Here is a 15525-nt window from a genome sequence, read left to right on the forward strand (position 1 = left end):
GTTGGCTAATGCAACCGCACCACATGTGGCCCGTGCCTGCGTAATTCTGCTAATTCTCCATTCTGGCTGTTGATGGCTGCCGCACACGTACACACATACCGACGCTCCTTGCAAAACTGTGTCACCTGCATAATGCGCCGGCCAGCCTTTGTTCGCCGTCTGCCGTGAGGCTGGCGCATCGTGCACCGAAACACGCTAAATCACAATTTCGCACCATATTTCCTAAAAATAACCCCTTGTCCTCTACACATGGTTGTAAATGGTGAGAGGAATAAATTGTGTCACTAGTCACGCAAACCTCCATCATTCAAATTACGAGTACTTCATGGTGACATAGGAGAGTGAATGCTGAACTGACATTCGCACAACGGAGTCAGTGAGACAGAGGACGATTCTGTCCTGAAGTAACTTCAGATTCTGCACCTTCTACGCCTACGGCGACTGCTGGCACCATTGTAGTCGCCATGGCCTGCTTCTGAAAATCCTCTTCTTCAATATCATTTGCCCACTCCATGTTATGACCCACTTCGTCACTTTTACATTTCCTCTTTATACGTTTTGCTGGGATCACAGTTTTGGCGATTGTCTGATAGCTTGTACGTCCTTCCCCACTGACGCTGTCACTGACTTTACTCTTAGTGTGTTTGGTGTTTTTGTTTTTGCCACAATCACCTGCACTCGAATTTTGTTCTGTGTCGTTTTCTTTGCATCTGTGACAGTTTCTCCCTAGTTTTAGGACCCAACGTTTCTGCCTTGGGATTATCTATGCGTCCTTTTTTCTTATGTTTCAAAGTCGAAAATATGGTTCAAATGGCTCTGAGCACTATGCGACTTAACTTCTGAGATCATCAGTCGCCTAGAAGTTAGAACTAATTAAACCTAACCAACCTAAGGACATCACACACATCCATGCCCGAGGTAGGATTCGAACCTGCGACCGTAGCGGTCGCTCGGCTCCAGACTGCAGCGCCTAGAACCGCACGGTCACTCTGGCCGGTTTCAAAGTCGATTCGAAGTCGTCAGACAACGCGAATTCAGTTTCTGCGCTTGGCGCTGTGTCCTTAAGAGGTTTCTGTAAATTTGGAACACTAGGTTTGACAATGAGTGCAGTAACGACATCTTCCGTACTGGTAGATGTACGTACTTCCTGGAGGTGAACATCCAGACTGACTTCTGGCGCAGTGAATGTGTTACGGTTTGCATTACGGATGGGATGGGTGTTGCATCTGTGACAGGCGTCTCTACTGGCATCGACTGGCCATTTAGTGAAGCAGACTAAGATGTATCTGAAACCTTCTGTGGCGAGGTGACAGGTGCCGTCCAGTCTACTTGCTGTGTCTGTTCCACGGGGCTGTATCGCGCGAAGGCCGCGGCTGGGTACGTCAGCGATCATACATGACCAGTGCTCTATAGCCTGACACAGTGATGAGTGACGGGATGTGTTTTACCAGATCAATTTTCACCTGCGAAGCCGTTCAGCACAGGCAACGGAAAACCGCTAGCCCAGTAACTGAATCTAGGCGCGCAGTCCGGAACCGTGGGACTGCTACGGTCGCAGGTTCGAATCCTGCCTCGGGCATGGATGTGTGTGATGTCCTTAGGTTAGTTAGGTTTAATTAGTTCTAAGTTCTAGGCGACTGATGATCTCAGAAGTTAAGTCGCATAGTGCTCAGAGCCATTTGAACCATTTGAACCAGTAACTGAATCTAAACGCCCATATTCACTAAGCGCTCGGCTAATATGATCAGGTGGAATCTCGAAAGGCAACTCAAACATGCAGGTAGTATGGTAGCCCATTCCTGCATGCGACACCTTCACCTCGCAAATATTCCTATCCATGTGAGTGAACTTTAAAATTTTCTACAACTCGATTACGCAAATCGTTATCCTGTAACTTGACGTAAATCACAGCAGCAATTTGCGACACTAGAATTCCAATTACGTGAGATAAGGGGATTCCTGCCGCTCCAGTCGACTGTACGACGACTTGATCGTATCTCTACGAGAAGTCGTAGCCTCAAAAATTACGCTTGAAAGATCAGTCTGCAACTTCCAACCTCCAAAACAGCACTAGAAAACAAACTAAATACACTTACAGCACACAGCTACAAACTGCAACAGCAAAGTAAACACGCTTGCCTCGCGAGATACAGCCACGGAGATGCTGAAATAGCGAACGGCTGTCTGCAGGCGCCCCCGCTGCCGCCGATTACGCTGTCGCACTCGTTTGCCGGAGCGCTGCTCAGGGATATGTTGACACCGCAACCACACGGCAACACAATTTAGAGATGAACTGATACTAGATTGGCTATATTTTTCAATATTTTTCGAGAACTACACGAAAACTGATGTTTGTTAACGTTGCTAGTCAGAGATATTGGCCCAATTGAGCCACCGACTAATGAATAAGGTTCTGAGGTTCGATATTTCAAGAAACTTGTTTATGTTCTATTTATCGACGTACGTACGTGGTATTGTCGTAGCAGTTTGAGGATGTGTTCGGTAGTTAAAAATTTAATATGAATTGCATAATTACTGCTACTCGAGCCAAGAGACAACATATACAGGGTGTTACAAAAAGGTACGGCCAAACTTTCAGGAAACATTCCTCACACACAAATAAAGAAAATATGTTATGTGGACATTTGTCCGGAAACGCTTAATTTCCATGTTAGAGCTCATTTTAGTTTCGTCAGTATATACTGTACTTCCTCGATTCACCGAGAGGTGGCCCAATTGAAGGAAGGTAATGTTGACTTCGGTGCTTGTGTTGATATACGACTCATTGCTCTACAGTACTAGCATCAAGCACATCAGTACGTAGCATCAACAGGTTAGTGTTCATCACGAACGTGGTTTTGCAGTCAGTGCATTGTTTACAAATGCGGAGTTGGCAGATGCCCATTTGATGTATGGATTAGCACGGGGCAATGGGCGTGGCGCGGTACGTTTGTATCGAGACAGATTTCCAGAACGAAGGTGTCCCGACAGGAAGACGTTCGAAGCAATTGATAGGCGTCTTAGGGAGCACGGAACATTTCAGCCTATGACTCGCGACTGGGGAAGACCTAGAACGACGAGCACACCTGCAATGGACGAGGCAATTCTTCGTGCAGTTGACGATAACCCTAATGTCAGCGTCAGAGAAGTTGCTGCTGTACAAGGTAACGTTGACCACGCCACTGTATGGAGAGTGCTACGGGAGAACCAGTTGTTTCCGTACCATGTACAGCGTGTGCAGGCACTATCAGCAGCTGATTGGCCTCCTCGGGTACACTTCTGTGAATGGTTCATCCAACAATGTGTCAATCCTCATTTCAGTGCAAATGTTCTCTTTACGGATGAGCCTTCATTCCAACGTGATCAAATTGTAAATTTTCACAATTAACATGTGTGGGCTGACGAGAAACCGCACGCAATTGTGCAATCACGACATCAACACAGATTTTCTGTGAACGTTTGGGTAGGCATTGTTGATGGTGTCTTAATTGGGCCCCATGTTCTTCAACCTACGCTCAATGGAGCACGTTATCATGATTTCATACGGGATACTCTACCTGTGCTGCTAGAACATGTGCCTTTACAAGTACGACACAACATGTGGTTCATGCACTATGGAGCTCCTGCACATTTCGGTCGAAGTGTTCGTACGCTTCTCAACAACAGATTCGGTGACCGATGGATTGGTAGAGGCGGACCAATTCCATGGCCTCCACGCTCTCCTGACCTCAACCCTCTTTGACTTTCATTTATTGGGGCATTTGAAAGCTCTTGTCTACGCAACCCCGGTACCAAATGTAGAGACTCTTCGTGCTCGTATTGCGGACGGCTATGATACAATACGCCATTCTCCAGGGCTGCATCAGCGCATCAGGGATTCCATGCGACGGAGGGTGGATGCATGTATCCTCGCTAACGGAGGACATTTTGAACATTTCCTGTAACAAAATGTTTGAAGTCACGCTGGTACGTTCTGTTGCTGTGTGTTTCCATTCCATGATTAATGTGATTTGAAGAGAAGTAATAAAATGAGCTCTAACATGGAAAGTAAGCGTTTCCGGACACATGTCCACATAACATATTTTCTTTCTTTGTATGTGAGGAATGTTTCCTGAAAGTTTGGCCGTACCTTTTTGTAACACCCTGTATAAAGAGATGTTGAATAGTTATTTGGGGCTGTCAGAATTCCCATACCTATGTTCATTGCAAAGATTTCAAAATTTCCTTTTTTACTCTTTTGCTAAGTGTCTATAAAATGCCTTTGAACTAATCGCATAAATGACGAGTCGTTTCGCAATAGTAGTTACGAGATTGATCATTAAATACACGTGGTAGCTGGTAAATCCCTTTTAGCCACGTACTACTTATTACAATCTTCAGAAAGAATCACGAAGTAGTTAGGCTATAAATTTTTTTTTATTGTAACGAAAAGCTCATATTAACATTGAATCAATAACAACAGAACTATTATATATAATCAAAGAATAAACAATCTGTCCCTTGTGCGCGCCGCCACAGAATAATGCTATCCTTCACTGTGCGTATACGGATGTTCTGCTGGCGACTCCCACACAGCCCCCCTCCGATAGAGCGGGGCTCCGGGAATGTAGGGGTATTTATATTTCACCCGACGCCCAGCTCTTGTGTGTACTGAAGGCATTGATTGAACTACTTCAGCTTCTGTTGCTGGTAGTGACGGTACCGCTTCCTCTTGTGGTGGTGAGGTGGTGTCATCCTGGTCCAGTGGTGTGGAAGGTGGCGCTTGGTGCCTGACCTCTGTGTCCTCTTCAGTCGGTAACATATCTGCAGGTTTGAGCCGTTCCAATGATACCACTTGACTCTTTCCATTTAGATCCAGCTGCATGGTATGTTCATCCTGTGAGAGCACTCTGTAAGGTCCAGAATATGGAGGCTGCAGCGGTGACTTGACAGCGTCCGTCCGTAGCATCACATATGTACATGAGCGTAGATCTTTGTGCACGAACGTATTTACCGCTCCATGTCTCGAGACAGGAGATGAGCGAAGTCTGGCCATATGCTCGCGTACCATTTGCAATGTAAACGGCAATTCGGTCTGTCGTGCCCCTTCTTTATCGGTGAAGAATTCTGCAGGCAGTCGTAAGGGTTCACCATAAACCAATTCTGCGGTGGATGCCCCTAAATCCGTTTTTAATGCTGTTCGTAGGCCCAACAAAACGAGTGGTAACGCTGACGACCAAGACTGTGCATGACACATTAATGCAGCTTTTAATGTTTTATGCCAGCGTTCCACCATCCCATTGCTTATTGGGTGGTACGCTGTGGTGCGATGATGTTGGAACCTGCAGAGGTAGGCCAATTCTGAGAACAACGTCGATTCAAACTGACGCCCCTTGGTCTGTGGTGACATGTAAAGGGCAGCCGAAACGTGCGATCCAAGATGAAAGAAATACGCATGCCACCGTTTCTGCTGAAATATCCGATAGCGGAATCGCCTCTGCCCATCTGGTGAAGCAGTTCACCGCAGTGAGGAGATGACGGTACCCTTCCGACGGAAAAGCGGTCCCACGATGTCCAGGTGCACTTGTGTGAAACGTTGTGTGGTAAGTGGGAAGTTTCGTACCGCTTTGTGTACGTGTCGTCCCACCTTGGCCCTCTGACAGTCCAGGCACGTTTTTGCCCAATTACGGCAGTCTCTATTTATACCGGGCCACACGAATCTGTCTGTCATTAGTTTGACGCTGGCATTTATTCCCGGATGAGCCAGTCCATGGATGCTATCAAATAATTGTCGTCACAATCTCTCAGGTACGAACGGTCTCGGTTTTCCTTGCGATACGTCACACCAAACTCGGAAGTGTTCACCCGTAGGTTGTATTTGTTGCAAGCGTAACCCGGACGTACTATCACGAGAGAATTTAGCAAGTTGCTGGTCTGTTTCCTGTGCTGCAGCTATTTCCTTGTAGTCAATAGTCTGAGAGATTGTTTCCAACCTAGACGGGAAATCTGCCACGACGTTCTCAGCTCCTCTTATGTGCTGCAGGTCTGTCGTAAACTGGGCGACAAACTCGAGTTGTCTAAATTGTCGTGGTGAGCCAACCATCCTTGTTCTTACTGAAGGCGAAGGTAATTGGCTTGTGGCCTGTGAAAACAGTGAATGGTTTGCCTTCTACTTGCGGTCGGAAATGTCTGATGGCTTCGTAAATTGCCAGTAGCTCCCTATCATAGGCACTCCATTTTACTTCTGATGATGTAAGCTTGCGGGAGAAGAAACCTAGGGGCTACCAATTGTTTCCCACCTTCTGGTGTAGAGCTGCACCTATTGCCTGCTGGCTCGCATCCACAACTATTGCCAGTCGAGCTGAGGAACCGGATGTGCCAACATTATTGCCTGACGTAGACAGGTTTTGATATTGTCGAATGCCATCTGCATCTCTGATGTCCACTGTAAAGGTAGTTTGCCTACTGCATCCTTGCCGACTGGTGCTGACGTCAAAGGTGCTTGAATGGCCGCCGCATTAGGCAGATGTTGTCTGTAGAAGTTAACTGCTCCAAGAAACCGTCGTACTTGGCGACAGTCGATGGGGCGAGTCATCTCTTCGATAAGGTCGAGTTTGTCTTGCAGTTGGCTGATACCGGCTGCTGTCACTGAGTAGCCCAAGAATGGCACCTGACGTCGTCGAAGTAAACACTTTGATTCATTGACCGAAATGCCATATGCCTCAATACGTTGCTAAACAGTCCTTTGATGTAGTTCGTGCAATTCCTCAGACATCGAAAAAACCAAGATGTCGTCGAGGTACGCGAAGCAATATGGTAAACCTTTGAGGACTTCGTCAATGAAACGCTCCCAAGTTTGTGCCGCATATTTTAACCCGAACGGCATACGGAGGTATTCGAATAAGTCGAATGGTGTCGTGACAGCCGTCTTCGGTATATCAGCAGGTGCGGCCGGTATCTGGTGATACGCTTTTTTGCAATCAATGACACTAAAAATGGTCGCGCCTGCAAGTGCGTGCGTAAAATCCCTCATATGTGGTATCGGATAACGATCGGGGATGGTACGAGTATTTAGTGCCCTGTAGTCTCCGCATGGTCTCCAAGTCCCATCTTACTTCTTTACGAGGTGAAGTGGCGCTGACCACGGACTGTCGGATCTACGGACGATTCCCGAGCGTAATAATTCTTCGAACTCTGCCTTGGCTGCAGCAAAACGATCCGGAGCTAACCGGCGTGGGCGTTGAGACACTGGTTGACCGGGTATGGTCCTGATGTGATGTACCGTATTGTGCTTTATTGTCTGCCCACCAGACATGGATTCGCAGTTTGCTACTTGTCTACAATCAGACGTGGACATAGGGCTTCGTCCTAGGGTGCCTCTAATGCACTGTGTCCCCCGTCGAATGCTCACTGAGCTAATAGATACCTCAAGTGCATAATGAAACAAGAAATCTGCACCCAATATTGCGTCTGACACATCGGCAATTACGAAAGTCCATGGTAAACTTTCATGGAACCCGAGGTCTACCTATATCTGACGTTTTCCATAAGTCGCTATCGACGTCTGGTTTGCTGCTGTGAGTTTCGACTGAGATGGAGGGAGCTTCACATCACAGTTTCTAACAGGCAATGCACTAACGTCCGAACCTGAGTCGACTAGATAAGCACGACCGAACGTAACGTATGTAACAAACAGCCGATGGGACAGGGAAGGTAAAGAAGAAAGGTTACTCACCCGTAGCTGCCCCTCGTCGATCTCACCTCGTAACAGTAGGCGCTGGTGCTCGAACTCGCGACCGGCGGCGCCTAACGCCGGCCGCTGTCGCCATTTGGGTGATTGCAGGGTGATGTGCAGCGCGTCGCCTCGCTTCCGAATCGTCTCGATGGTACCAGCAGATACGCTCCTTAGACACAATGTCATCTTTCTTGCTCTTCTTGTTTGTGCCTGTCTTGCCTCCGAGCAACGTCGATATATGCTGCTTCAATCCGTCAACTTGTTTTCGTGGGTCATCCAGTTGTTGAGAAACGTCCGGCTGTTGGCGTCGTTGTATCGCCGCCGTTTCCTGTGAGTCTGTACTGTTGTGTCCGAACATGACCGTCGACGTATGCGCTGTGTCTAACGAGGTGAAGACCTTGTCGGCTAATGAGATCAACGACGAGATATCTTGTGCGTCTGAGAGCGCCACAGCCGTTCTAACTGCCTCTGGCAACTGCACACGCCATACATGTTGCAGTGTCGTATCTGGCAACTCGGTGTCGTTGACTAAACTTCGCAGGTGCCGCCAAAATTCCGAAGGTGACTTATCTCCTCTCTTTTCACCGTGCAATACTTGCTGGATACGTTGTTCCACCGGCCTACGTAATCGCTCAATGAGTAACTGCTTAAAACGCGTACACTTTTGCGTGGCGGGCGGCTGAAGTATTATATGTGCGCTGATCGTTGCTGTTTTATTGTCAAGCGCTCTAACGGCGATCATAAATTTTGACTCTTCGTTTACAATGCCATGATGCTGGAAAGTCAGATCAAGCATTACAAGCCACAGTTCAGGTTTATCAGGTATGAACTGCGGTGGGTGTAATTTCATCTTGCTACTGTTCTCTGTCGAAAGACCGTTACTTGATGGCGCAGAAAAATTCAACACAGCGTTTTCTTGTTCTTCAATGTCGCCTCGTAATTCCTCAATGTTCTTTAGCAAAACGTCGCGCCGATCGGTAACACTCTGTGTGCGGCGCGGACTCGCCGATCTCCTGGTAGACGAAAGTAAACTGGACTGCATTTGTTCGTCTACAACGAAATTCTTTATGTGGGGTCACCACTTTAGCCACCTACTACTTATTACAATCTTCAGAAAGACTCACGAAGTAGTTAGGCTATAATATTTTATTTTTTTATTGCAACGAAAAGCTCATATTAACATTGAATCAATAACAACAGAACTATTATATGTAATCAAAGAATAAACAATCTGTCCCTTGTGTGCACCGCCACAGAATAATGCTATCCTTCACTGTGTGTCTACGGATGTTCTGCTGCCGACTCCCACACCCTTAACCTAACCTTTCAGGTCAAAAAAGTATTTCAAGAATTCCCATTGCAAATAGATATTTGTTTAGACACTTCAGCAGTTCTGTGGTGTGCTCCTCCCAGTTTAATTTATTATCACACAGTAATCACAAGAATTTAACACTGTCCACTTACTTGTGGGACACCCTTTACAAGTTCTGAACTGCATGTAGTGTTTTTTTTTTTCAAAGTTTAGTGACAAAGTATTGGCTAGGAAGCAGTGATTAATGTTCACAAATATTTTATATGTTTGTATCATCGGCAAACAAAACAAATGTGGCATCTGGTAATGTTACTAATGAAAGGTCACTGATATACACAAGAAAAGGTAAAGGCCCTAAGATGGAACCTTGTGGGACCTCACACGTAATTAGTTCCCAGTTGCATGATGCCTGATAGCTTAATACATGTCTCTTTCCTAATAACACCCTTTGTTTCTAGCCAGAGATATCATATTTTAACCATTTTGCAGCACTTCCTGTTACACCATAATATTCTAATTTACTTAAAAGGATATTATGATTTATACAGTCAAATGCCTTTGACATATCACAAAATATACCAGATGCCTGTAATTTTTTTTTCTAATGAATTAAGTACATTTTCAGTGTAAGTTTAGATAGCCTTCTCAATATCAGAACCCTTTAGAAATCCGAACTGTGACTTTGACAGTATGTTATTTGTGATAAAATGGTTATAAAGCCGATTATACATTACCTTTTCTAAAATTTTTGAGAATGCTGGCAAAAGTGAAATTGAACAGAAATTTTACACTATTTCTTTATCTCCCTTCTTAAACAGTCGCTTAACTTCAGCATATTTCAACCATTCAGGAAATATTCCACTGATAAATGACTGGTTACACAGATAGCTTAACATGTTACTTAACTGAGAATCACATTCTTTAATTAACGTTGTTGATATTTCATCATACCAACTAGACATTTTTTATTTTAATGATTTTATGTTGGACATTATTTCTGCGGGAGTAGTGAGGGTCAGATTCATATTAAGGAAGTTACTTGAAATGTCTGGTCAGAGGCATCCCATAGCAGCATCTACAGAATCTGACAACCCCATCTTTTCAGTAACAATTATAAAAGTTTGTTAAAAAGTTTTGCAGCACTGTCACATCTGTCACCAATGTATCATTGACTCTTAATGCTATTTGCCTCTCTTCATGCCTGGTTCTACCGGTCTCCTCCTTCACTATATTCCTTATTGTCTTTATTTTGTTATCTGGTATAACTATCTCTTCCTTATAATATATTTGCTTTGATGTCCATATTACAGTCTTTAATATTTTGCAGTATTTCTTGTAATGTGATGTAGCATCAACATCAGAACTCTTTCGGATTGACAGATACAGTTTTCTTTTTGTTTTACAAGACTCCTCTATTTCTTGAGTAATCCATGGCTTCTCTGTAGACTTTGCTCTAACCTTGGTTAGTTTTGGAGGAAAACAGTCTTCAAATAAGTTAAGCCTTTTATTAGCAAAAGTGTTATATTTTTCATTCATGCCATGATCACTGTAAACATCACTTCAGTGAATGTCTCGAAGGAGTGTCCTAAAATAATCAATTTTTGTCTTATTGATTACCCTCTTGAGTTTAGATTTAACAGATTTTATATCCTGTTCAGTATTAACATTTAGCAGAAGGAACTGCATGTCATGGTGAGAGGCCATAGACTAGTGGTTTTGTAATATAATTTTGTTCATTGGACTTTTCTATAAAGGTATTATCAGTGGCTATTTGTGAGCAATTGGCTACCCTTGTTGGGAACTTTACAGTCCGTATTAAGTTGAATGATAGTGTTACTAACTCAAATAAGTTCTTATTAGGAGAGTCTTTAAGGAAATCTACATTGAAGTCACCAGCAACCACTATTTCTTTGTTTATGGTTGTTAAATGGGCTGGTACAGCTTCAAGGTGATTTATGAACAGATTAAAGTTACCTGCAGGTGCTCGATATACACTTAATATCATGAAGGATTTTTTATGAAATTCTACTTCTGTTGCACATGCTTCCATATGCTGTTCTAGGCAAAATTTATGACTGTCTATGTTCTTAAATTTATGACAGTTCCTGATGAATATGGAAACTCTTCCTTCCTTCATTTCTGCTCTACAAAAGTGAGAGGCTAACCTAAATCCTGTAACACTCAAAAGTTCTATACCAGTGGTCACATGATGCTCAGAGAGGCAGATTATGTCAGCTGGGTTTGAGGACTCTAATTCATCTATGCAGATAATTAATTCATTAATTTTATTTCTCAGTCCTCGAATATTTTGATGCAATAAAGACAGCTGACATTTCTCATTGACTGGGTTAAAACTGGGTAGAGTTGAAATTTCTTAACCAACAGCTGTTCATGCTGATGTAATAAGCTAGAATTATGTCTTTTGGTTTCTTTCTCAAACTGAAGATTTGTCTCAGTCCAAACCTCTCTTAAAACTTGGTTTCTTTCTGTCATCCCTACCTTAAAAGAACCCTATAACCACTAGTGTTTTATCACTCATGACAGTGCCTCCCCCTTTAACTTTCCTCCTATTTTCCCAGTTTACCCTTCCCTTATCTGTTGAGGTGAAGGTCATACCTAGTACAATCCCACCTATTGAGAGAATCAACAGGAACCACACCAGTGGGTGACCCTGCAGCCGTTCCAACTCCAAATTAACTCAACTGACAGAAGGGTTCAAATGAGGTCGGTCATGATGGCCAAGAACAGACACAAACTCAAGTGTGCTTCGATGCTGATGCAATCTTTGCCACGTCACACTCTATACTGTACCCAGGATCTCTGTCAGTACTATTACCTGGCCCATCCACTATAACCACCGTGTCTTCCTTAATGAAATCTTTGCAAAGTGATCCTAAATCCTTTGTCACCTCCTCCAGACCAACACTAGGTTTAAAAAAATTGGTGACCCAGTTTTCTGATCCTAGTTCATCCTGCAAAAGTTGGCCAACACCTCTTCCGTGGGAACTACCTAACAACAACACTTTCTTTCTTTTTACTGGTTTCCCTACATTCTTATTTTTCAATTTGCTGCTGAAAGTTTGTTGTGCCCTGTCTATACCTGCAATTGCTTGAGGCTCACCAGCTTCTAACTGAAGCAACAGGTCAAATCTACTTTCCACATTCACCACGAAGCTGTTAGACAAAGTTCTAGGCCTGTTCCTCCTGTTGTTTGTTGCCACTTCCCACCTCTCTTTACCCTTCTCCCTCCCTGACCTGTCAAGATCTTCCCTGGCCTTGTCTAACTCAGACTGAAGGGCGGCAATTTTCCCCTCCTGTTCTAGTATCTTCCTATCTTTACTACATATCCTTCAAAACCACTGATGAGTCTCATTTACTTCCCCTACTCCCACGCCACTAGTCACCCACATGGAAAAAACTGCAGCACCCGTCACACCAAAGCCTCCACCTAAATATTCTACGGCAAGTCAAGCACTTTTCACTCATGATAGACGTAATAGTTTATTAAGAATAAGTCAGTTAAATTACACATATACACGAAAATTTGATTCCACAAATTCGGTCTACGCAACTGTATGAAACAAAAACAGCAGTGAAAAGTTTCTGAAACAACAACTTAAACTTTATGCTACTTTCGGGAAATGTGAGTTAAATAATGAAGACGTACGTTACAGTTAAAATGCTGGAGACAGCAAAGAACAATTACACAAAATTCTATAGATTTGCTGCGGCAAAACGTAAACAGAAATAAATTCGACTATAACCCGACTGTACGATCTTTTCGCGTTTTCTGCTATTACGCATAGAAAAATGAAACATTTACTGGTACGCTTAAAAAGCACACTAATACACCTATTTACAACGTAATAAGTACGAAACTAAATGTTATAATCTAAAATGAGTCATGTTTACGAGAACACAAAAACTCATTCTAGGCGCCTGGCTGCAGGGCAGCCACGGCGATATGATCTGGGATTAACGTTTATACAACGCAGCTTTCCAGGTTAAGTTTGATCTGAGATCATTTTCTGTCTTAATCTACGGTTAAAGGCTTAATACAATCGGTTAGAAGCACGTTAATTTTGTTAGCTAATCTCTCTAGTTACAGCTATGGATTCGGTAGCTGTTCTTTGTAGTTTGTACATCTCTGGAGTAATCCATGGTTTATGTCACCGAATGTCTCTGAATGGCTTAGGTGTTTTGTCGTAGTTTTGAAACTAGTGTTTATATAGCAAAACGAAGCGAAAAAGAGAAGAAATGTCTAGCATTGCGCCCCCGTTGTCTGTTGCGGGACATCGAGCGTCTGGTAATCCTGTGAGAACTCAAAATGGTAATTGGTGTTAATTTAAATTGTCATCCGGGCGTGTGCAAATGGAGCACATGCTTTGTCGTCCTTTTAAGGTTATGTTTGTGGTTGCGGTGTAGTAAATTGGGACAAACAGTGTTTATTAAGAGAACTTTTGTACCTTTGAGAATCTGCTCACCCTGGCAATCAAGTGTTTGGATGTTTGTTAGATTACTGTAGTGGTAAAAACCCGAAAGTTCAGTTTACATTCGTTAGTCTGCAGATCGGCATAATATCTACATCGCAACAACTAGTTGGGCAATTTAAAGCCACACAGGATAGCTGACGCAGTTGTTAGCCCGTTACCCCTCCGAAAACAGTAATGGGAGGCTGTTGAAGGAGGATTTTCATTGGGGGCGGTTTGCAATAAGTGCCATCTGTAGGTAGATTGTTGTGATGGTCTCTGCGGGATTAATTTACTGCCCGCTCTGTCGACATTCAAGAGTATTCATAAGTTTCCAGTGTTCTTACATTTTCGTAGAGTTCATCGTGTATTGAAATATCAGAATCTGTTTAAAGGCATACACATACTCGCAGTTCTAGTACATTCTGGTGAACTCCTGTTAACTCCTATCGCTAGTCTCTGGTAATTATTATGCAGCACCTCTTAATTATCTGGAGCTCGCTCAAGAGAGGTGTTGCATATGTTAAAAAACTTAATTCAAGAGACACACAAAACCTAGAAATGAAATCTTGATAGTTCACTATGTTCAGTTGTCATTTGTAATGTAATACTACAATTGGCCATAAGCAGTTAAAAAAAAATAAAAAAAAAATACACAACTTAACTGCTAACACACTCCAATAATGATTTTCGTTGATCTATGGATCAAGTAACAAGCTAAACTGTTCACGTATACACATTTTTATTCTCAAGACCACCATACATTGTGTGGTTAAGAGTACCCGCCTTGTGTACCACTGTCATTATTTGTTTTTCATATTCCATTGCCAGTTGGAAAATATTCCCAGTTGCGAATGGTTTGTAGGAAGAATGACATTTGATAATCTTTTGTTATTTCATGACATGAAATGTTTTGCTTGACTCTTCTTGCTACCGGTCCCCTTGAAATTTCAACAATGAAACTTTCATGATTTGTGACACACTTCTTGTCGCATGAAGCTATGGACTTTGATGATCATATCTGTAATGTCCTCACCATAAACTTAATGAAGTGCGCATGTTTTCCACCCCTGTAAGAATTCTAGATAGGGCATTTGTTGCTAGTTCTCACTTCATTACGGTGTTCTTTTAATTCTGGCGTAATTTTTCCTTTTTTTCTGATGTATGTTTTAGTAATGTTGCACATTTATTTCTGTCAGAAAGTGTTCTTCAACATCAATGTTGAACAACATTAACGCTTATTTGTAGTCAGAATGCTCATCTCATAGGGTACTTCTGTGTTACTAGTTGACAAGAGTCCTTTAATTGTGTTATTCTTTCACTACGGTCGCAGGTTCGAATCCTGCCTCGGGCATGGATGGGTGTGATGTCCTTAGGTTAGTTAGGTTTCATTAGTTCTAAGTTCTAGGGGACTGATGACCTCAGAAGTTAAGCCCCATAGTGCTCAGAGCCATTTTTTGTGTTCTTTGTTAAAACATCTTTTCTTGTATATGAATATGGAACAATTTTGGAGGTTTCAGCCACATTCTTTTGTTTTGATAAGTGTAAGGGCACCTGTGATCACGCCATTGAATGCCCATTAGCTCCAGTCATCATCATTATTTTCAATATTGTAGGTAAAAACTTATTCTATGAAAATCTTTTTTGTATTTATTAGTGTATCATTGGTAGACATATAGTGATTACTACCGGCACACTTAATTCAAGCACTTGACAAAAAACTACAGGCCTTTTGGTTTGATCTGATGCGAAAATGCATCATATGAAGTGTGTTGGATCCAAAAGTCCTACTTGGTTATGCTACCAAAAACTCACTTGAATGTAGTAGTCTAAAAAATACAAATGTGTAAAACATTTGTGAAAACAAGACTGTTTTTGCAGCAGAATAGCTATTTAGTGAGAGAGAAATTCAGTGCTATAAAACTTTAGGAGTTCTTATAATAAGTTAAAGATTGACAATAAATTGAAAATGGAGGTTTTTGTGATATCATTGGTTGTTTGAAGGATATCATGTGGAAATTTACACCCTT

At 42.8% G+C, this 15525-nt stretch overlaps 1 protein-coding gene across 1 annotated transcript in view; it reads left to right on the forward strand.

Moving 5' to 3' along the window:
- Positions 1-13181: 13181 nt before the first annotated feature.
- Positions 13182-15525, forward strand: part of LOC126245923 (T-complex protein 1 subunit alpha) — a 96376-nt gene continuing 94032 nt past the window's right edge. Inside the window, exon 1 of the mRNA XM_049948356.1 lies at positions 13182-13356. Coding sequence (XP_049804313.1) covers positions 13284-13356 — 73 coding nt within the window. The 5' untranslated portion in view covers positions 13182-13283. The remainder of the gene's footprint in view (positions 13357-15525) is intronic.

This window comes from Schistocerca nitens, chromosome 1, assembly GCF_023898315.1.
Source record: "Schistocerca nitens isolate TAMUIC-IGC-003100 chromosome 1, iqSchNite1.1, whole genome shotgun sequence".
Taxonomy (NCBI): domain Eukaryota; kingdom Metazoa; phylum Arthropoda; class Insecta; order Orthoptera; family Acrididae; genus Schistocerca; species Schistocerca nitens.